The sequence below is a fragment of the Micromys minutus genome (assembly GCF_963924665.1).
Source record: "Micromys minutus genome assembly, chromosome: X".
NCBI classification, from domain to species: Eukaryota; Metazoa; Chordata; class Mammalia; order Rodentia; family Muridae; genus Micromys; species Micromys minutus.
Genome location: NC_137970.1, coordinates 74,899,138 through 74,921,592, shown reverse-complemented (window position 1 = coordinate 74,921,592; position 22,455 = coordinate 74,899,138). Strand labels below are relative to the sequence as shown.

General features: G+C 41.0%; 1 protein-coding gene and 2 pseudogenes across 3 annotated transcripts; 2 read left to right on the top strand and 1 right to left on the bottom strand.

Annotated features, from left to right (window-relative positions):
• Nucleotides 1-4,892: 4,892 nt before the first annotated feature.
• On the top strand, nucleotides 4,893-6,419 carry BEX1 (brain expressed X-linked 1). Its single transcript, XM_080909782.1, has 3 exons — nucleotides 4,893-4,981; nucleotides 5,310-5,387; nucleotides 5,782-6,419. The coding sequence occupies exon 3, from the start codon at nucleotides 5,787-5,789 to the stop codon at nucleotides 6,174-6,176; it is 390 nt and encodes a 129-aa protein (XP_080765908.1). The 5' UTR covers nucleotides 4,893-4,981; nucleotides 5,310-5,387; nucleotides 5,782-5,786; the 3' UTR covers nucleotides 6,177-6,419.
• A 2,128-nt stretch (nucleotides 6,420-8,547) lies between these two features.
• Nucleotides 8,548-9,511, bottom strand: LOC308415340 (alpha-enolase-like; annotated as a pseudogene). Its single transcript has one exon. The product of its transcript is annotated as an alpha-enolase-like (transcript).
• A 1,120-nt stretch (nucleotides 9,512-10,631) lies between these two features.
• LOC308414632 (translationally-controlled tumor protein-like) lies at nucleotides 10,632-11,295 on the top strand (annotated as a pseudogene). Its single transcript has one exon. The product of its transcript is annotated as a translationally-controlled tumor protein-like (transcript).
• Nucleotides 11,296-22,455: the final 11,160 nt, after the last annotated feature.

Below are 22,455 nucleotides of genomic sequence, written 5' to 3'. Positions count from 1 at the left end.
GACATACCATTAAAGGACACAGAAAAACCATCCTTATATATGTGCTTGTATTACTGTAACAATCCTTGCTATAAAAAAATAAGAGTAAGGAAACCATTATTGACATTGTACTTATAATGAAAGGAAACTTCTGAAAATATGTTCAACCACTAAAAGTACAAAATTTGCCATAAACACCGGGATCACTTAGAAAAGGAAAATAAAGATTATTATTTAAGAAAAGGGAACATTTGTGTTTATATGTTTGCAGACAGAACTGTGTATATTTATTTGGATGCCTTAAATTGTCTAGAGCTTTTTTAAAAAATGTACTGCAGTTTGGGTGGTTTAAATCTACAGAAATTTGTTTTCTTATAATCTGGACGTCAAAAATCTAAAACCAAAGTATTAAGACCATATATACCTTTTAAGATTTTCTTTTTAAAGATTTTAATTGTTATAAAATTATTAGGTTCTATTATAACATTTACAAATGCGTTTTTACTAAACAACCCTCTCCTCCTCATTCCTCCACTAACTTGGACACTTTCCACTTCTAGAAGTTTCTGTGTCACAAGTATTCTATTGTGTGCCACCTCTTCTTCAATATTCTTTCCCTCTCATGGTCCCATGTCCAGCTTTATGGTCTACACACACACACAAACACACACACACACACACACACACACACACACACACCAAACACACACACACACACACACACACACACACACACCAAACACACATACACACACGCACACTCATCCAAAGCTATGAGTGATATATGAAAGTGAACATATAGTATTTGTTTATTTGAGTCTACCTTAATTTATTTAATGATTTCCAGTTGCATTAATTTTACTGTAAATGTCAGACTCTTTTCACTATTCAATTATGTCTGTGAATTGGGATAATTGGACTTCTTCTTTTCATATTTTTATCCCCTTTATATTTTTCTCTTGCCTTATTCCTCTAAGTAATATATTGAATATTACTTGCCTTATTCCTCTAAGAAATATATTGAATTAAAAGTAGAGAGAGTAGGCACCCTGTATTCTTCCAAATTTTAGAGGAAACATTGTTTTACCCCATTTAGTTTAATGTTGGCTACAGGTCTGTCATAAATAGTCCTTATTGTTTTGATTAATGTTTTGTCTATTCCAAATTATCCCAGGACATTTTTGTAGCTTTATGTCAGCTAGTGTGCCATATTTTACTATGCTAGTTTCATGAGACTAATAGATTAATATATACGTACATGCATATGCATATATATATGCCTGTACATACATACACTGATCAGTATTTTCTCTGAAAATAGCTACCTTTATTTTTCATTTTTAAATTAATATTTGAGTATTCCCCTTATCCTGGTGTTCTTTTTAAATTTTTTAATTGCTCCCTAACTCCATTTTTGTTGGCCATATCCTTCTCATTCTGGAGGCATCCATTGTAGTGTGGACGGCCTGCCAGAAGTAGTACCCTTTAAAAACCTGACCCTCTCTCCCCGAGAAGCTATCAACTGCTCATAACCCTTACATCTGAATGCACCCAGTCCTGTTGAATGAGAAATTTTGCTTGGATTTTCACCAGGAAAATTGGCTGGTAGTTTTCTTTTTCTGTTATATCTTTATCCAGATTTGTTGTCAGAATTATAACTGGCTTCATAGAATTAGCTTTTTTTTTCATTTGAGATGAGGCAGGGTGGCTATATTTAGTAATTTTCTTCCATGTTTTAGAATTAGCTTTTTATTGCTCCTTCTGTTTTTATTTTGTGGAAAAGTTTCAGAAGTGTTGCAATGTATTAGGCTTTCCTTTAATGTTTGATAGAATTCAAAAGTCAAGGCTTCGCCTTGTGGACTTATAATTATGCTGTCAATCTCATTGCTGTCTGGGTTTCTTTTTAATTTGTTTGTATCATCTTCTGGATTTAATTTCAGTAGAACATAGGAGTTGAGAATTTATTTATTGTTTTAGGGTTTTCCATCTTTTTAGGATAAAACTTTTCAATGTGTCTCATAATTGAATTCTGTTTAACAACTTCACTTTCATCTCTGGTTTTATTGACTTGAGTTTTTTCTCTCTTTTGTTAGTTTGGCTAAGATGTTGTGAAGATCATTAATCTTCTTGAAGAACCAAACCTTTGATTGGTTACATGTATTGTTCTTTTAGTTGATGATTCATTAATTTCTCCCTTAATCTTGATGATTTCTTGCTATGTGTTAAGGTTGGACTTACTTCTTTGTTTGTTTGTTTTATTGTTTTTTTTTTTTCTAGAGCACCATCATTATGTGATTCTCTTGAGATTTAAAAAAAAAATTGTTTTTTGCTTTTTTTATTGGATATATTTTATTTACATTTCAAATGTTATCCCCTTTCCCGGTTTCCGCTCCATAACCCCCTGTCTCATCTTCCCTCCCTCTGATTCTATGGGGGTGCCCCTACCAACTCCCTCCTGCCTCCTAGTCATGATATTCACCTACACTGGGGCATCAAGCTTTGGTAGGACCAAGGACTTCTCTTCCCATCGATTCCCAACAAGGCCATCATTGGGTACATAAGCGGCTGGAGACATGGGTCCCTTCATGTGTACTCTTTGGATAGTGGTTTAGTCCCTGGGAGCTCTGGTTGGTTGGTTCATATTGTTGTTCTTATGGGGTTGCAACTCCTTCAATCATTTCTCTAACTCCTCCACTAGGGACCCTGTTCTCAGTTCTATGGCTGGCTGTGAGCATCTGCCTCTGTATTTGTCAGGATCTGGCAGAGCCTCTCAGGAGACAGCTATATCAGGCTCCTGTCAGCTTGTATTTCTTGGCCTGTTTTTGTTTTTTTTTAATGACAGGATCTCACTATGTAGACCCAGCTGGCCTGGCACTTGCTGTGTTTACCAGTGTGGCCTCAAATTCACAGAGATCTTTCTGTCTCAGTGGAACTGGAGGTGAAGCAGTTATGATAAGAGTCCACAAAGAGTTAACAACCAGAACATAGGATTCTCCTGGAGATGGATGAAAAGAAAAGCATGCAGTCTAGGAAGCCCCTTTTCCCCTCACCCAAGAGACACTTGTGTAATTTACATGGAATCTACAAAAGTTTAGGACACTTTTGTGCTTTCCAATATGGGAGCAGACCTCTAATCAATACTAAAAGGTCCAGGGGAAGACTTCTGGAAGAACTGGAGAAGAGAAACCAAAGGTGATTTCTCCATGTTGTTTTGAAATATACAACAGGAAACTACCTGAATGTAGGAAATGAGGGTCTCTGGAATTTGATGGTAAGGAAACCAGCGCCTTCCTAATCTCTTTTTATCTTTGATCCCTCAACCCTCATAGCTTTTACTCTTTGCTTAGGTCCTTAAAGCTATCCATAGTAATAGCCAGTCATTTTCAGTTGGTAGCAAAAGCCTTTCTACAATTGAAGAATTATGGTAATTATAGGATAAAACAGAACAGAATTATTTATTAATACTTGGTATTGGTTCCAGAAGGGGAAAAGATTGCTTACAACAAACTACTATGCTATAACAACTGGACCTGTTTCTTAAAATATACTTAACAGATTTTACTTCATTAATTTTTTTTTGAGATAGTCTTTATTTTTTATTTTATTTAAAATTTTTATTAGATACTCTGTATTTACATTTGAAACATTATCCCCTTCCTCCCCCTACCCCAACTCACTTCCATGAAGGTGCTCCCTCTCCCAACCACCCCCTCCACCTCAGTGCCTTAGCATTCCCTTACATTGGGAAAACATGCCCTCCCTGGACCAAAGGCCTCTTCTCACATTGATGTCAGACACTGCTGTTCTCTGCTACATAGGCAACTGGAGTCATGGGCCTCTCAATGCGTGCTCAATGGTTGGTGTTCTAGTCCATGGAGCTGTGGAGGGTTTGGTTGGTCGATAATGTTGTTTCCATGAGGCCACAACCCCTTTAGCTCCTTCATCCCCTGTAAGCATGCTAAGCTGCATAACTCTGGTCCCTGAGGAGGCACCCCTATCTGGTTCCTGCCAGCAAGCACTTCACAGCATCAGCTATAGTGCTTGGGCCCAGTGGCTGCACATGGGGTGGACCCCCAGGTGAGGCAGCCCCTAAACGATCCCCTCTTCAATCCCTGCTCTTCCACTTGATCCTGTACCTCCTCCTTTGAGTACTTAGCTGATTTTAAATACACAAATTGTTCAAGGAGATCCTCTGTTTTCAAGTTTTTCAGAAAAAAAAATTAAACTATAACGTTCTAAAAATAGTTTGTGACTATCAGAGTAATATATTGAGTGGAGCAAAGGAGATCATTTGTTTTTCATGTTTGTTTTGTTGGTTTTTACTTTGCCAATTTCAAACATTTTGGTCAAAAATAAAATCTCCTATTTTTCAAAATTTGAGGAAAGAAATTTTGTTTTGAAAGAGGGTCTCATTGTGTGGCCAAAACTGACTTGAAATTCACTCTATAACCTACACCGGTCTCAATCCATGGTGAGTTTCCTACTTCAGCTTCTACAGTGCCAGGATTTCAAGAGTGAGTCACTAGTTGTGGGTGAAACTCATTAATATTTAAAAAGAAAATAAAGAGAAATTAATAGAAAGGATTTATACAGATGGAAAGAAGAGAGCAAACAGACGGCCGAGATGAGGGTGTGGTGGTGCTGAACCAAGGAGGATGGTGCAGACTCTCCCTGGTAACCGGGAAGGGAGATGTCCAACCTCCTGACGGTGATGCCACTTGTGGTTCCTCAGATTGGTGCGGACCCGCGTGAGTGACGGGTGGGGCCTGAGGTGAGCGCTGGCGGCCGGGAGGCGGGGGCGGGGCCTCCTGTGGCTCTGGCCTCCCGAGCTGGGGGGGGGGGATGGAGGGGGAGCGAGCTTGGCAGTGACGCGGGGCCCTCACGTGACCCGGGGCTGCAGAGCGACGCAGCCTTGGGTGCAGTCGTCACTCGCGTCTGGCCAGCAGCTCAGAGCTCGTCTGCGCGCGGCGGGCTGGCATCGGGCCCGAGGCGAGCGGGGCAGGTAAGGGGCCCGCACGCAGCGGCCCTGAGGGCGACGGCCCGGCCCCGCGCGACGGCGCCGCGGCTTTGTGCACGGCCGACGGAAGGCCGGCCGCGCCCGCCCGGGGAAGGGGCGCCCCGGGCCCAGGGGCGGGGACGGCGCGGGGGTCGGGGGGCAGGGCGGGGGCGGCTGGGCGGGAGAGCGCGAGGCCTGGCCCGGGAGAGCGGGGGGGAGGGCTGCTGGCGAGCGTGGGCGGCCGCGGCGGGGAGGGGGATGGGCGGTGGGTCCGCCGACGGGGGTGCGGTGCCGAGCCCCCCGCCGACTCCCTCCCGTCCCACCCCTTCTGCAGCTCTACTAGCCGGAGTCGAGGCGGCGCGTCTCGCAGAGAGGATTGAGAGGAGGACGTCGCGGCGAGGGATAGGCCCAGGTCGGTTCAGGGGCTGTGGGGGAGGGGGGAGGGTGGAGAAAGCCCGGTCTGGGCCGTCAGTCCCCTCAAATTCCCCTCATTCACCCCTCCCCACCTACTATCCCATGTCCCTCATTCTACCTCCCAGCTCCCCTTCCACCACCCACCATCCCCACAATTTCATCCTCCATTTTGATGCCTGCAAAAACCTTGGAGATAGATCTGCAGGGAAAATGGTGGGCTGTGGGGAGGAAGGGTCTGGGACTGGGGGCCCCCTAGAGGGCGTGTTGGGCCTTTCAGGTAGAAAAAAAATAAAATTTGAAAAACAAACATATGGACATCCAAGATAGGGAATGGAGGAAAATGGGCCTCTGTCCTCGGTGCTGAACTTTTGAATATTTCTCTTGTCTTCCAGGAGAAATGGAGCCCAAAGTGGAACAAGGAGTAAAAAATCTCAACATGGAAAATGACCACCAGGAAAAGGAGGAAAAGGAAGAAAAGCCACAAGATGCTAACAAAAGGGAGGCGGTTGTGGCCCTGCCTTTCGAAGCAGGAGAATACTGTGTGCCTAGAGGAGGTCGCAGGCGCTTCCGGGTTAGGCAGCCCATTGCTCACTATAGATGGGACCTGGTGCATAGGGTTGGAGAGCCCCAAGCAAGGATGAGAGAGGAGAACGTACAAAGGTTTGGGGGGGATATGAGACAGCTCATGGAGAAGCTGAGGGAAAGGCAGATGAGCCATAGTCTGCGGGCGGTTAGCACTGACCCCCCTCACCATGACCACCATGATGAGTTCTGCCTTATGCCCTGAGTCCTGAGGTTTTCTCTGAAGATGGTATGGGGACCCCTGCTTTCAAAACATACATGTTTGTGATGTACTGTTGTAATATTTTTGGTGTTAATAGTTTCCCCATGGGTCTCCACCTCTGCCAGCTTCTAATCGAAACTTGTGTTTTTGACTCAGTCTTAAAAAATTTTTGTTAGCAGAATTTATCTATTGCATGGGAAGATGCTCATTATATATTGTGAAGCTAATAAAGCAGATTTAAAAGGCTATCTGAGTAGTTCTTTAAAGGCTACTTATATACATCTATACCCTTATATATGTCATACACAAAGGGAAAAGTGGTGGAATTAAATTGTAACATGATTAATGCTGGGCCTCATTCTGTGGAAGTAAGACAGATAAACATAGGGAACGTTTTCGTAGCCTGAGGCCCGTTTGGTTTCGGTTAAGCACACTTCCCAATGGTATAATAATACACATTTGGACCTATTTCTTTTTGTGTGTAGTTTACACACACCCCTCTCAGTACAATGTAGCTAGCGATCCCACCCACTCAGTCCCTCACCTGAGGGTTTGCTCATGTGTCATGATACACATATTATCATCTCTGAGCAAACAACAATGTGTTTTCCCATTCTCCCCCTGGTAACCATCATATTTAGATTGTTTCTAGTCAATGAATTTCCAAGATATCTGGGTGTGGAGAATAGAAGGGCTGATCCGTCTGGCTTTACTTGTCTTGGGTACATTCAGAGTAAGGCAAACATTTATCCTATAGTAAAGTTTCAGTGATAATCCCTTACTTCCCATTGTACATCTTTCATAAGTGGTCATATATTATTAAAATTGTATGCATTATGGGAAGGGACATGTGCATTAGGGAAAATTAATATCCAACCTGATTTGGCAATCAAAAATAATCACCCAAACTATGTCCTATAGTAACCTTTTAAGTCCTATAAAAGTAAGCCCCACATTATAATGGGGCCTTTGAATGTTCTAACGTGGTTTGCAAACAGTCGTGAAAATGCATTCCTCTATAACCTTTACAGTTGCTTTGAACAAAATTCATCTTGCTTCTTTAGCAAATCTGTGGGCCCTTCTTTTCAATTCTTTGGGTAAGAGATCTGGGAGCTGGAAACACTTTACCCAGATCCCAACCACCAGTAACAAAAAGGTAGGATCTTACACTGTCAACCCAGACTATAAAACACCTGCCACAAGCAGCTCTAAGGGAGAACAGATTTATTTTGGTTCCTGGTTGTATTTTAGTGTATCAATATGAGGAGGATGTTGTTCATCAGAGGAGCTCACACCATGCTATTGAGGAGTAGGGAAAAGAAAGAAAATTAACACCACTGCTTTTTTTCCCCTTCATTCTATCGCTGACCTGGCCAAGGGAACTCATGCTGGTCTCCTTAGGGGTGAGTCTTTTTCACCTTCATAGTAATCCTCTAGGCCTCTTAATCTAATCAATTTGTTGTGAGAAATATAGACTGACATATTTGTTTTTTTTTTGTACATTATGGAAAGAAATACTTTTAATCACTGAAATGGAGTCTCATAACCACATAGATTGAGCCAAGGAAATTTTTTACAAATTGAGAATGACATTGCCTTCTCACAAGTGAAGCAAGGTTTATCTGGTTTTCACCCATCCTCACCCAGTAGGCAAGAGTATCTGCATATTGTTCCCTTTAGGTACTAAGCAGTGTCCAAGACCAGGTTGCAGTGATCCTCTTGTGTCCTGATAATACCTGCTGATCATGTTATGATCTCTGCCTGACTGGAGGCAGACATGTTCGGAAGGAGTAAAATAATGATTGGATCTGGAGCTCTTATTTCTTTTTTATCCGAGTACTATTCCTAGCTGGACTAATAACTTTGAATGTATAACTTCTTCTGAAAGGGATTGCTTGTAATTTCTAAAAGAACATTGGACTTATTTAGACATGCTGAAATGTTCACGACAGTATGTTAATCTATTACCAGTGCAAGAAACACGGGAGTCTATTAAATTGTGGGTTTACACATGAATGTAAGATTCCACACAAGGTTCACTAAATAGGAACCTAGAACTTTCATTTACGGGGGGAGGGGCTTTTGTGGCTTTTATTTTGGCATGTAAACCACGAGGGCCGGGGGAGTCTTGATGGTGGGCGCCCTAGAGATTACACTGGAGTTCTGCAGGCTCCAGACAATAGCTGGGAAGTCAGGTGACAGAAACAATGATTCAGACTGATCACATGATTACAAAGCTGGACTCCAGCAGGGCTCCAGGAGGTCAGGCTTGGGTGTTTAAAGGAGCAGTGATATGGGAGCAAGCACTGGCCTTGAGCCACCTAGATGACTCCAAGGACAGAGCTGGTGGCTGGAGGGATCTCCTGTCCAAGCTTCACTTGGACAATGGGTTCCTGAAGGACCTGCCAGAAAACTTGGCCTTGCTGCCCACCTCGTCCTCGATTCTAAGGATCTGACTGTACTTGTCCAGGTGCTCAGATCAGCAAGGGACACCAGTCTTGATATGCCCAGTACAGAGCCATGTTGGCAGTGAAAGTGTCCTCAATCTCCCCAGGCCAATGGGACACCTTGACACCCCAGTCATTGGACTGGGCCAGCTTTCACATATGCAGGAACTCAGGCACAGAGCTGACCTAGCTTACTTTTAGCAGGAGGCAGTTGCAGCCTTGGCAATTCACTTAGGGTTGGTCACTGTGAGGTCATCCCCCATCACCTGGATGCCTGTACTGGCTGTGAACTTCTGCCAAGCATCCCAGTTGTCCTGGTCAAAGGGGCCTTCAATGGACACCACTGGGTAGTCCTGGATGAAGGACTTGTACAGGTCAGCCAGCTGGTGGGGTGTGATGTACCGGCTGAGGTTATTTGGAGACTTGAAGCCCAGGTCGTACTTGCCAGCCCTGTAGAACTCAGAGGCAGCCACACCCATACCAATGACAACCTGGGCGGTGTAGCCGGCCTTTGCAATTGCCGTCTTGAGCAGCTCCAGTGCTTCTTTGTTCTCCAGGATGTTAGGTTCGAATCCATCCTCATCACCCACACTGGTGGTGTCTTTCCCATACTTCTCCTTGATGACATTCTTCAGGTTGTGTTATACCTCTGCTCCAATGTGAATGGCTTCCCGGAAACTGGATGCTCCCACAGACAGGATCATTAGCTCTTGCATGGCCATCTTGTTGCCAGCATGAGAACTGCCGTTGATCACACTGAAAGCTGAGACCAGCAGGATGACTTCAGGGTTGCCCGCCAAGTCAGCAATGTAACAGTAACAGCCAGGGACACTCCCGGGATGCCATTTGCACCAAATTTAGATTAATTCTTGTGCTGTCCATCTCGATCATTAGCTGGTAAGTCTTCTCTTACTCCACAACATTCAGTTTTTTGCTAAGCAGAGCCGGTGCAATAGTGTTATTGATGTGCTAACAGCCTTTGAGACAGCCTTCCCCATGAAGTGGGCCTTATCATTGTCTTGGAGTTCTTAGTCCTCGTAGATGCTAGTGGATGCACCGCTGGGCACTGCAGCTCAGAAGAGACCTTTTGCAGTATAGAGATACACCTCAACAGTGGGGTTCCCATGGGAGTCAAGGATCTCTCTGGCCTGGATCCTGAGAATAGACATGGTGAACTTCTGTCAGTCAGATTGCTGAGAAGGAAGGAAAGAGGGTTCTGTAGACACTAAAGAGAGCCTTGAACTTTCATTTATTAATAAGCATCTTTGTTGATTCTGCTGCACATTGACATTTAAAAGATTACTGATAGGTATATACTTATCTCAATATTTAAAGAACTATAATTAACTTGTAGTGTTTTTCAGTGGATCATTCAGGGATTAGAAATAATATGCTTATTGCAATCACCTTTGTTTTTTCCTACAAACCCATATTTCTTGACCATTATTGCTCCAGAACTGTCTGAAAAGATGCAGACACAATTTTTCCACTCTAAATCTTTATTTGTGAAAATGCCATCTTAAGATGTCCACTTCTGTAATAGAATAGAACACCATGACTGAACATAACCTGGGGAGAAAAGATTCGATTTCACCTTATTAATTATAAGTCCATCTCTGAGGGAAGATATAGCTGGAACTCAGGTAGAAACTGATGCACAGGCCATAGAACAATGTTGCTTACTGGTTTGCATTCTATATATGATTTACTTCTTCTATGCATAATAACTCATACTTCTTTCTTATATACCCCAGGACCAGCTGACCAGAGGTGGTCCCCCTGACAATGGGCTGTAAGATACTAGGCGTAGCTTACATCTTGATGGTGGCTTTGTAAAAGATTTTGAGGCAGAGGACTCAGATAAATCATCCTAGACTTCTGACTCAGAATTTCTGGAATTATAAAGTCATAATGGTGCTTTTCCGCCCGCTCCCCCCCCCCCAGCGCCGCTCTGGCTCCACCGCGCTGGCTCCGCTCTGTCAGGCTAGCGCCGCTGTCCCCAGCCGTCACCATGATCATCTACCGGGACCTCATCAGCCATGACGAGCTGTTCTCCGACATCTACAAGATTCGGGAGATCGCGGACGCGCTGTGCCTGGAGGTGGAGGGCAAGATGGTCAGTAGAACAGAGGGTGCCAGCGATGACTCGCTCATTGGTGGAGATGCTTCCGCTGAAGGTCCGGAGGGCGAAGGTACCGAAAGCACAGTGGTCACCGGTGTTGACATTGTCATGAAACATCACTTACAAGAAACCAGCTTCACAAAAGAGGCCTACAAAAAGTACATCAAAGACTACATGAAATAACTCAAAGGAAAACTCGAAGAACATAAACCAGAAAGAGTAAAGCCTTTTATGACTGGGGCTGCAGAGCAAATTAAGTACATCCTTTCTAACTTCAATAACTACCAGTTTTTTATTGGTGAGAACATAAATCCAGATGGCACGGTTGCTCTCCTGGACTACCGTGAAGATGGCGTGACTCCATTTATGGTTTTCTGTAAGGATGGCTTAGAGATGGAAAAATGTTAACAAATTGGATCTATCGCCTGTCACCGTAATTGGCTGCTGCTTACCATCTATACAACACCAGGACTTAGGACAAATGGGACTGATGTCATCTTGAGCTCTCATTTTGACTGGGATTTATTTGGAGTGGAGGCACTGTTTTTTAAAGAAAAACATGTCATGTGGGTTGTCTAAAAATAAAGTGCATTTAAATTAAAAAATAAAGTCATAATGGTTTATATGTTATATTTGTAGTGAATGATACATAGCAGTAAATAAAACATTACATTTCCGAATGTATGTGTAAATGTGAGAGCTGTACATGTCTATGTGTGTGAGCAGTTATGCGCTCATGAATGCTTGTGGAGACCAGAGGACAATCTTCTGTGTTACTGTTCTCAGGTACAGTCTACTTGTTTTTAATGATTTGCCTTTATCTTGATGTTTAGCCTGCATGTATTTGAAGGTATCAAACCCCTTGGGGATAAATTATGGAGTTATTAGTGACCATGTGGGTACTGAAAAATTGAACCTAGGTCTTAACCCGTGATCCATCTCTTCAGCCCCTCCACCATCTTTTATTTACTTAATTATTTTTTGTGCATGGGTTTTTTGCTCTCATGTATGTCTGTTCACTATGCCTGTGCCTGGTGACTGAGGAGGTCGGAAGTGAGCATTGAATCCCCTGCAACTGGAATCATAGACAGTTGTGAATTGCTCGTGAGTGCAAGGAATTGAACTCGGGTCCTCCAGAAGAGCAGCCAGTATTCTCCACTGCTGAGTTATCTCTGTCGTTCCTATCATTTTAATATTTAGGATACAGTCTTTGACTTAAACTAGTCAAATAGGATAGGTTGGTTATTCTATTTAATCCCAGTGAGCCCCAGAGATTGACCTATCTCTACCCTCCCAGTACTGTGCTTACAAACACTTGACACCAAGTCAAACTTCCATATTTGTAAAACACTGGCTGTAAGGATAAAATTCAGGTCTCAGTTATTGCAATGCAATATCTCCACCCAAACCAAAATGTCGGTTATTTTTTTTTTAAATGTAGAAAAAAACTTGCACATTAAAATGTCTAGTTAGTATTAAAATTCTCCATGGTCTCATAAATGTTAACCCCAAACTACATAAACTAATGTAAAATAAATTATATGTCTAGGGAATACCTTTTGCTTTATTGGGTTGTAAAATAGCAAGAGGAACCTATGTAAATATTTCTACTAATTCATAACTTGCTTTACAAAATAACATGTGTTTGAAAAAAGCTGTCTCAGATTTAGTAATGGCCTGGAGCTACAGATGCTGAAAGTCTAGAAAATGCTAGGAGGAGAGCCAGTCTTTTATATGCAATAAAAAGTAAGAATAAGCTGAGAGTCAACAAGGGGTTTCACCTATATAACAGAGTAACAAAATATTTGTTTGATAACATGAAATTTGCATTTTGTAGATGTTTGGAAAATAATTATATTTAACCAGATTTTTCAAAATAACCTATTTATCCCTAGAAGAAGAAAAGAATTGCTAGATGACACAGAAGGCTGGAAAAACTTAGAAACATGCAGACATCGACCATGTAATTACCAGTCACACCATGGCAAACATCAACAGTGAAAAGTTATACTTTGGTACTCTTTATAGAAAATGTTAGAACAAGACCATAAGGTAAAAAAGGAGAGAACTGGTGTCAGAAGTTCTTTAATCATTTGATTTGATTATTTATGATGCAGCTTAGCAAAGAGACCTTCAAGTTATTCCCAAGAAGCTCAAATTTTGGATATTAATATGAATAGGTGGAGGCTATAACCAGTGGCTCCAGGGGAAACCTCTGAGGATTATAAATTGGTAAATATGACAGTGTGTATAATTTTACATTTCTGTGGATAAAGAAGTTGTCAGTGAAATATCTGTTAGCATAATACTGAAACATTTGGGATCATTAAATTTGTAGTCCATATAATCTCTATTTCCATGTAGGCATTGTTATAGAACTGTTTTAGGGGAAAAAAATTGATGATGGTATAGCAGGACCTTGTAGATATTTTTAATGTCTTGAGGTTGAAACAGGTAGAAGCTGAATGACAAATTTTACATAGTAGTGAAGGAAGTTGTAAAACTAAAGTTAGAAATGTAGAGTAAGAGACAGCAGAGAGAAGAAAAGATGCTAACACAGGGTAGGATTGATTTTCTTTTGGACTATAGTATCCAGATGGCACGGGGAAGAAGAGGCATTAAGAGCAGGAATTAATTAGTGAATATTTGGGATACTAAGGTACATGTTTAACTAGAAATAAAAATTTTCAGACAACAGGAAATGTTTAGTAAGATCTTTCAGTAGAACCAGAGAATAAAACTGACTTTGAGTGTCAGAGGAATAAAATGTACCACACACTTAGAAGCATAATTAAATGAAGAAGCCCATGTTAAAAAAAGACAATATAATATTTATAGCTCCATAAGAACGAGTAGAAAGAAAAAATATAAAGATGGGGGTTTAATATGTTATTAATATATTAAAAGTTATCAACACATCACCAATTTCGAACATATTAAAACATGTTTTTAATATGGCTGCTTTTCATCAGCAAAAATAATCAGGAGGTGCAAAAGCGTAAGGATAAGAGCATAGTGTTAGTCTATCCGCACTGTGTAAATACTGTGACAGCTGACTTCATGCTAGTAATATATTGTTTAATGTGGAATTGAGAAAAAAATGTATACAAGAATCTATCAGGAGTGCACTGTCAGCTTAACAGTCTCCCTCATAAAATTGATGGAAACAGGCACAGTACCATGTAAGGAAAATGAAAGACAAAGCTGAGAAAATGGAATATCCTTTGTAAAGTAGATCTAACCTAGGTGTTAGGTTAGAGAAAATTTGACCAAGTCAGACAGGCAGACTACAGATGTATGCTGTAATCGTGTGAGAACTGACCACACAGACAAAGTGGAGGTGGAAGGAAGAGAGTATGCAGACATGGCAATCATTTGAGGGAGTGTTTGAACAAGCATAGACTTTGGAGTGAGGAGGCAAACCATAGTTCAAATATTGACACCTCTACTTAGAAGTCCTATGACTTGGAACAAAGTTGCATGACATTCTCTCTTAGCTGCACTTCTCTTACTCATAAAGCATCAAAAATGTTCATTGAGATGCGTATCATAAAGCAAGTCTAGTAAATGTTAGTTCTTTTAAAAAAGATATTTATTTATCTTATTTATATAAATACACGGTTACTGTCTTCAGATACACCAAAAGAAGCTATCAGATTCTGTTTCAGATGCTTGTGAGCCACCATGTGGTTGCTGTGAATTAAACTCAGGACTTCTGGGAGACAGTCATTGCTCTTAACCGCTGAGCCATCTCTCCAGCCCGGAATGTCAGCTCTTAATATTATAAAACATTCACAACATGCAGAATGAAAGCAAAAAGATTTCATTCACTAAAACGAGTACCCTAGTATTTAAAAGTTAAGAGAATTTTTGGGATTTAATAAGTATTTATTGATCCCAGGTGTAATAATCTGTCTTACAGAGTGGTGTACAATATTTGAATCCTTGATGAACTTAGAAAATTTGAGATTTTACGTCTAGTTCATATCAACTTTAATTCCCAAGTAAAGTAGTGGTTGATCAAATATTTGAGATTTAGACTGATTAGAGATTCAAGATATTCTACCAAGTCTACAGTGACCATAAACCACATATGGCTACTTAGAATTTAAAATGTTTATAATGTAAATGGAGATATGCTAAAAGTATAAAATGGTTACAAAATTTAAAAGCCATTAGCATCTTGTTGATAACTTTCATCATTTATTAAATATCATGCCATTTTGAATGTTCTGTCAAAATACATTTTTCTTTATTTTTTATCATACAAAATGTCTTAAACACAGCCTTCTCTCCCTCCTGTTCTCCCAATTCCTCCTCTACCTTCCCTTTCCTTCGCATTCGCTCCTCCTCTGTTTCCCTCCAGAAAAGCACAGGCCTTTCAGGAATATTAACTGAACAAAGCATAACAAAGTTACCATGATACAAACACTCATATCAAGTTTGGACAAGGCAGTTCAGTATGGGGAAAATGCCAGGTTAAAAAGTCAGAGACTCCTCTACTTCCAGTGTTAGGAGTTCCCCCAAACCGCAACCTAAATAAACATAGTGTATGTGCAGAGGGCCTAGTTCAGACCCATGCGGGCCCTGAGATTGCTGCTTCAGTCTCTACGAGCCCCTATAGGTCCAGGTTAGTTTATTCTATGTTTTCTTGTGGTGTTCTTTACCACTCTGGCTCCTACAATCCTTTCTCCCCCTCCTCCACAGGTTTCTCTAAGCTTTGCCTAATGTTTGCCTGTGGGTCTCTGTACCTGTCTCCATCAGTTACCGGAGGAAGTCTCTCTGGTGACAACTGGACGTGCCAACTAGTGTGCTCATTATGCAGGTCTTATATAGGTGAACATATTGTTCAAATCTCAACATTGATTGGTTTGCTCCTTTGGCATCTTGCATAGTACTTTTAGATACTATGAGAGCTAGTTTCCAGGGAGGAGGTTTACAGGCCATTTCTAGTTAGGTTCCTTCAAATTCCTGAAGTATGTGGTGTCTTCAGCAACAGGGTTTTACCTCCAAGTTCCAGGAAGTAACAAAGGGCATTGGAAATAACCTATGTGGTTACGGGAGTCTCTTGAAAATCCTAGCCAGAAACAAAAGGGAAGGTTTTCCATGCTTGGCACTGCTTAGTTGGTTGTTTGCTTGCTTGCTTGCTTGTTTTGTTAGATAATCCATGACTCTAAAACGTTTTTAAGTAAATCTTTTTTTTTAATTTTTTAAACGACTTTATTTTGCAAAACAAAGATAAATGTACAGATTTTAAACATTTTTGCTTAAAATTATACATTTTTGTCAGTACTGTTTTTTCAGACATTAAAATAAATTTTACATAAAACCATGTGAATATGTTTTATAGTCAGTACTTGATTTTTTTCAAGGGCTTGACAGTATGCATTGAAAACCTACTAGTTGCAATAAGCGTAAAGTACATGCAAAACAAAACGCAACATGGAAATAGTCAAAGTCTTCTTGTTTTGTGAATATATGTATATTTTTTGTTTTCTTTATTTCTTGGACTTCATACAGTCTGTGAGTTGTTTCTGGGGGAGTGCAAGCCTCTGGGGTTAGCATCCCACTATCAGTGACTGCATATTATGTCTGTTCTTTTGTGACTGGGTTATCTCACTCAGGATGATCTTCTCTAGATGCAGCCATTTTCATAAGAATTTGGTAAAGTCTTTGTTTCTGGTGGCTGAGTAGTATTCCATTGTGTATATGTACCACAATTTTTGTATCCATTCGTCTGCTGAAGAACATCTGGGTTCCTTCGAGCTTCTGGCTATTATAAATAGAGCCGCTATGAACATTGTGGTGCATATACCTTTGTTGTGTATTAAAGTGTCTCTGGGGTACATGCCCAAAAGTGGAATAGCTGGGTCTTCAGGTAGTACTATATCCAATTTTCTGAGGTATCGCCAGACAGATTTCCAGAGTGGTTGTATTAGCTTGCAACCCCACCAACAGTGGAGAAGTGTTCCTCTTTCTCCACAGCCTCGCCAGCATCTGCTGTCATCTGAGTTTTGTATCTTGGCCAATCTGACTGGTGTGAGGTGGAATCTTAGGGTTGTTTTGATTTGCATTCCCCTGATGGCTAAGGATGTGGAGCACTTCCTCAGATGTTTCTTGGCCATTCGGTGTTCCTCAACTGAAAATGATTTGTTTAGCTCTGTACCCCATTTTTTAATAGGGTTATTTGATTCTCTGGTGTCTAGCTTTTTGAGTTCCTTGTACACCTTGGATATTAGGCCTCTATCTGATGTGGTGTTGGTAAAGATCTTTTCCCATTCTGTTGGTTGCCGTTTTGTTTTCTTGACGATGTCCTTAGCCTTACAGAAACTTTGCAATCTCATTAAGTCCCATTTGTTAATCTTTGGCCTTAGAGCTTGAGCCATTGGTGTTTTGTTCAGGAAATTTTCTCCTGTGCCTATGTGTTCTAAGGTTTTCCCTACTTTCTCATCTAATAGTTTCAGTGTATCTGGTTTAATGTGGAGATCTTTGACCCACTTACACTTGAGCTTTGTACAAGGAGATAAGAACGGGTCTATTTTCATTCTTTTGCATGTTGAGTGCCAGTTGGACCAGCACCATTTGTTGAATAGGCTGTCCTTTTTGCATTGAATGTTTACTGCTCCTTTGTCAAAAATCAGGTGACCATATACATGAGGGCTCATTTCTGGATCTTCTATTCTATTCCATTGATCCACCTGCCTATTTCTGTACCAGTACCATGCAGTTTTCAGCACAATTGCCTTGTAATATAGCTTGAGATCAGTGATAGTGATTCCTGCAGATGTTTTTTTGTTGTTGAGGATGGATTTCGCTATTCTATGTCTTTGGTTATTCCATATGAAATTGCACATTGATCTTTCCAATTCCATGAAGAACTGGGTTGGAATTTTGATGGGGATTGCATTGAATCTGTAGATTGCTTTTGGTAGGATGGCCATTTTTAAGATGTTGATCTTTCCAATCCATGAGCATGGGAGATCTTTCCATTTTCTGAGATCCTCCTCAATTTCTTTCTTTAGAGGTTTGAAGTTCTTGTCGTACAGGTCCTTCACTTGCTTAGTTAGAGTCACACCAAGGTATTTCATAGTTTTTGTAACGATTGTGAAGGGTACCTTTTCCCTAATTTCTTTCTCCACATGTTTGTCCTTTGAGTATAGGAAGGCTACTGATTTGTTTGAGTTAATTTTGTATCCGGCCACTTTGCTGAACTGGTTTATCAGCTGTAGGAGTTCTCTGGTGGAATTTTTGGGGTCACTCAAGTACACTTTCATGTCATCGGCAAAGAGTGATGTTTTTATCTCTTCCTTTCCGATTTGTATCCCCTTGATCTCCTTTTGCTGTCTAACTGCTCCAGCCAGGACTTCCAGTACTATCTTGAATAGGTAGGGAGAGAGTGGGCAGCCTTGTCGAGTCCCTGATTTTAGTGGGATTGCTTCAAGTTTCTCGCCATTAAGTTTGATGTTGGCTGTTGGTTTGCTGTATATTGCTTTTATTATGTTTAAATATGGGCCTTGGATTCCTGTTCTTTCCAGGACTTTTAACATGAAAGGGTGTTGGATTTTGTCGAATGCTTTCTCAGCATCTACTGAGATGACCATGTGATTTTGGTCTTTAAGTTTGTTTATATGGTGGATTACATTGATGGATTTCCTTATGTTAAACCATCCCTGCATCCCAGGGATGAAGCCTACTTGATCATGATGAATGATGTTTTTGATGTGTTCTTGGATTTGGTTTGCAAGGATTTTGTTGAGTATTTTTGCATCAATGTTCATAAGTGAGATTGGTCTGAAGTTCTCTTTCCTTGTAGGGTCTTTGTGTGGCTTAGGTACTAGGGTTATTGTAGCCTCAAAAAATGAGTTGGGTAATATTCCATCTGATTCTATCTTTTGAAATAGTTTGGCGAATATTGGTGTTATATCCCCAATAAATGTCTGATAAAATTCTGCACTGAACCCGTCTGGACCTGGGCTTTTTTTGGTTGGGAGGCTTTTGATGACTTCTTCTATTTCTTTAGGTGTTATAGGGTTATTTAGATGGTTTACTTGGTCCTGGTTAAACTTTGGGACCTTGTATCTGTCTAGAAATTCGTCCATTTCCTCCAGATTTTCCAATTTTGTGGAGTATAAGTTTTTGTAGTAGGATCTGATGATTTTTTGAATTTCCTCAGTTTCAGTTGTTATGTCACCACTTTCCTTTCTGATTTTGTTAATTTGGATACTCTCTCTTTGCCCTTTAGTTAGTCTGGCTAAAGGTTTATCAATCTTGTTGATTTTCTCAAAGAACCAACTCTTTGTTTTGTTGATTTTTTCAATGGTTCTTTTTGTTTCTATTTGGTCTATTTCTGCCCTAATTTTGGTTATTTCTTGCCGTCTACTCTTTTTTGGTATATCTGCTTCCTTTTGTTCTAGGGCTTTTAGCTGTGCTGTCAGGTTGCTGATGTGAGTTCTCTCCAGTTTCTTCTTGGAAGCAGTTAGGGCTATGAGTTTTCCTCTCAATACTGCTTTCATTGCATCCCATAGGTTTGGGTATGTTGTGTTATCATTTTCGTTGAATTCTAGAAAGTCCTTAATTTCTTTCTTTATTTCTTCTTTGACCCTGCTATCCTTTAACAGAGCGTTGTTTAGTTTCCATGTGTATGTGGGCATTTTGTTGTCTTTGTTGTTGTTAAAGACCAGCCGTAGACCATGGTGATCTGAGAGGATGCATGGGAGTGTTTCAATCTTCTTATATCGATGAAGGCTCGTTCTGTGCCCAATTATGTGGTCAATTTTCGAGAAGGTGCCATGGGGTGGTGAGAAGAAGGTGTATTCTTTTACTTTAGGATAGTATGTTCTGTATATATCTATTAATTCTAGTTGGTTCAAAGTCTCTGCTAGTTTTGCAGTGTCCTTGTTCAGTTTCTGTTTCCCTGATCTGTCCATTGGTGAGAGTGGGGTATTAAAGTCTCCCACTATTATTGTGTGGGGTGAAATGTATTTTTTGAGCTTTAGTAGAGTTTCTTTTGTGAATGTGGGTGATTTTTTATTTGGAGCATATATGTTAAGGATTGAGAGTTCCTCCTGACAGATTTCCCCGGTAATGAGTAAAAAGTGTCCTTCTTTATCTTTTTTGATAACTTTTGGTTGGAAATTTACTTTATTCGATATTAGAATAGCCACTCCAGCTTGCTTCTTGGAGCTGTTTGCTTGGAAGTTTTTTTCCCACCCTTTTACTCTGAGATAGTGTCTGTCTCTGTCTCTGAGATGAGTTTCCTGTATGCAGCAAAAGGCTGGATTTTGTTTATGTATCCAGTCTGATAGTCTATGTCTCTTTATTGGGGAGTTGAGACCATTTATGTCAATAGATATCAAGGAATAATTGTTTCTGTTTCCTGCCATTTTTGCTTTTGTGGGTTGAGTTGTGTCTGTGTTTTTTTCTTCTTTTAGTTTTCTTGTTTAGGAGTTTTCTTGTTTTTACTAGGCTGTATTTTCCCTCCTTGTATTGGGTTTTCCACCTATAATTCGTTGTAGTGCTGGGTTTGTGGTCACATATTGTGTGAATTTTGATTTGTCTTGAAATATCTTTGTCTCTCCATCGATGGTGATTGATAGTTTTGCTGGGTATAGCAGCTTGGGCTGGCACTTGTGTTCTCTTAAGGAGTGCATGATGTCTGTCCAGGCTCTTCTAGCTTTCATAGTCTCTGTTGAGAAATCGGGTGTGAGTCTGATTGGTCTGCCTTTACATGTTACCTGACCTTTTTCCCTTACTGCTTTTAGTATTCTTTCTTTACTTTGGGCACTTGATGTTTTTACTATTATGTGTCGGGAGGTATTTCTTTTCTGGTCCAACCTATTTGGAGTTCTGAAGGCTCCTTTTATGCTCGTGGTCATCTCATTCTTGAGGGTAGGGAAGTTTTCTTCTATGATTTTGTTGAAGATATTTACTGTGCCTCTTAGTTGATACTCTTCTCCCTCTTCTATTCCTATTATCCTTAGGTTCGGTCTTCTCATTGTGTCTTGTATTTCCTGGACATTTTGGGTTAGGAGCTTTTTGATTTTTGCATCTTCTCTGGCTGTTTTGTCTATGTTTGCAATGTTGTCTTCTGCCCCCGAGATTCTCTCCCCGATCTCTTGTAATCTGTTGGAAATGCTTGCTTCTGTGACTCCTGATTTCTTTTTTTGGTGTTCTGACTCTAGGGTTATCTCTTTTAGCGTTTTCTTTATTGTGTCAATTTCTGTTTTAATTTCCCTCTTCCATTCCTTTATTTCTTTGGTTCTGTTTTCCTCTCGTTCTTTGAGTTCTTTGAGTGTTTTTCTTGTTTCTTCTTTAAAAGCTTCTGAATCTTTTTGCTTTTCCTTTCTTTCTTGTTTAAGTAACTCTATCAGCGTCTTGAGGCATGATTCAGGTCTGTGTCTTCTTTCTCTGGAGTGTTTGGAATTCCGATGTTTGCTACTATCGGAGAGCTGGGTTCTGGTGTTGCTAGATTGTCTTGGTTTCCTTGGAATATACTCTTTCTCTTTCCTCTTGTCATTTTGTTGTCAGTGATATGTTCTTGCCTTTCCCTTGTATCTGGTCTGTGTCCCTGGTACACTTTCCGTGTGCACTCCGCAGATATCTCTCTACTCCCCGGCAGCCCAGGTTCCGGGTGGCAGCTGGGCCAGGCTCTGCTCTGCGTCCCAAAGTCGCCTCTGGGTGGGAACAGACGTTCCTAAGATCTGTTCCTGGTCACAGATACTCAGCCTCTCCAAGCCACCTTTCCGGCTGGCAGGTGGGCCAGGCTCTGCTCTGCGTCCTGAAGTTGTCTCCGGGTGGGAACAGAAGTTCCTAAGATCTGTTCCTGTTCACTGGATCGGGGAGGACAGGGCAGGGCAGGGCAGGAGGTGCCCTTTCCGTGTGCACTCCGCAGAGATCCCTCTGCTCCCCAGCAGCCTAGGTCTCCCACTCACCAGTTGCTCAGCCTGTACGAGCCGCCTTTCCGGCTGGCAGTTGGGCCAGGCTTTGCTCTGTGTCCTGAAGTCGTCTCCGGGTGGGAACAGAAGTTCCTAAGATCTGGTCCCGGTCACAGTTGCTCAGCCTGTACGAGCTGCCTTTCCAGCTGGCAGTTGGGCCAGGCTCTGCTCTGCCTTTAAGTAAATCTTAATCTAGTGTAGGGAGTGAAAGACTTTTTTATAATATAAATTTTAAACCCTTGAAGAAAGTGATTGAAGAAGACACTAGATCTTCCATGTTCAGGGTTGGTAGAATTAATATTGTGAAATTGACCATTCTACCAAAAATCAACGTACAGATTTTATACAGTCCTAACAAAATCCTCAACACAGAAAGAGAAAAGAAAACCTAAAATTCACTTGGAACCACAGAAGACCCCTGATACCCAAAGAAATCTGAACAATGCTGGAAGGATTGCCATACCAGATTTCAATCTATATTACAAAGCCATAGTAATAGAAAAGCACGGTACTGGCAAGTGGAACATAGTACAAGTCCCAATCATGAATGCACACAACCACAGTTATCTGATATTTGATAACAATGTTAGAAACAAACACTGTACAAAGAAAGCATCTGCCACACACTGTGCTACGAAGCTTGGATGTTCACATAGAAGAACTGAATTAGATTAATATCTACCACCTTGCAGAAAAACTAACCCCAAATGTACCAAATACCTAAATGTGAAAGCTGAATTGAATTGTAGAAACTATTAGAAGAGAGCACAGGCAGAAAC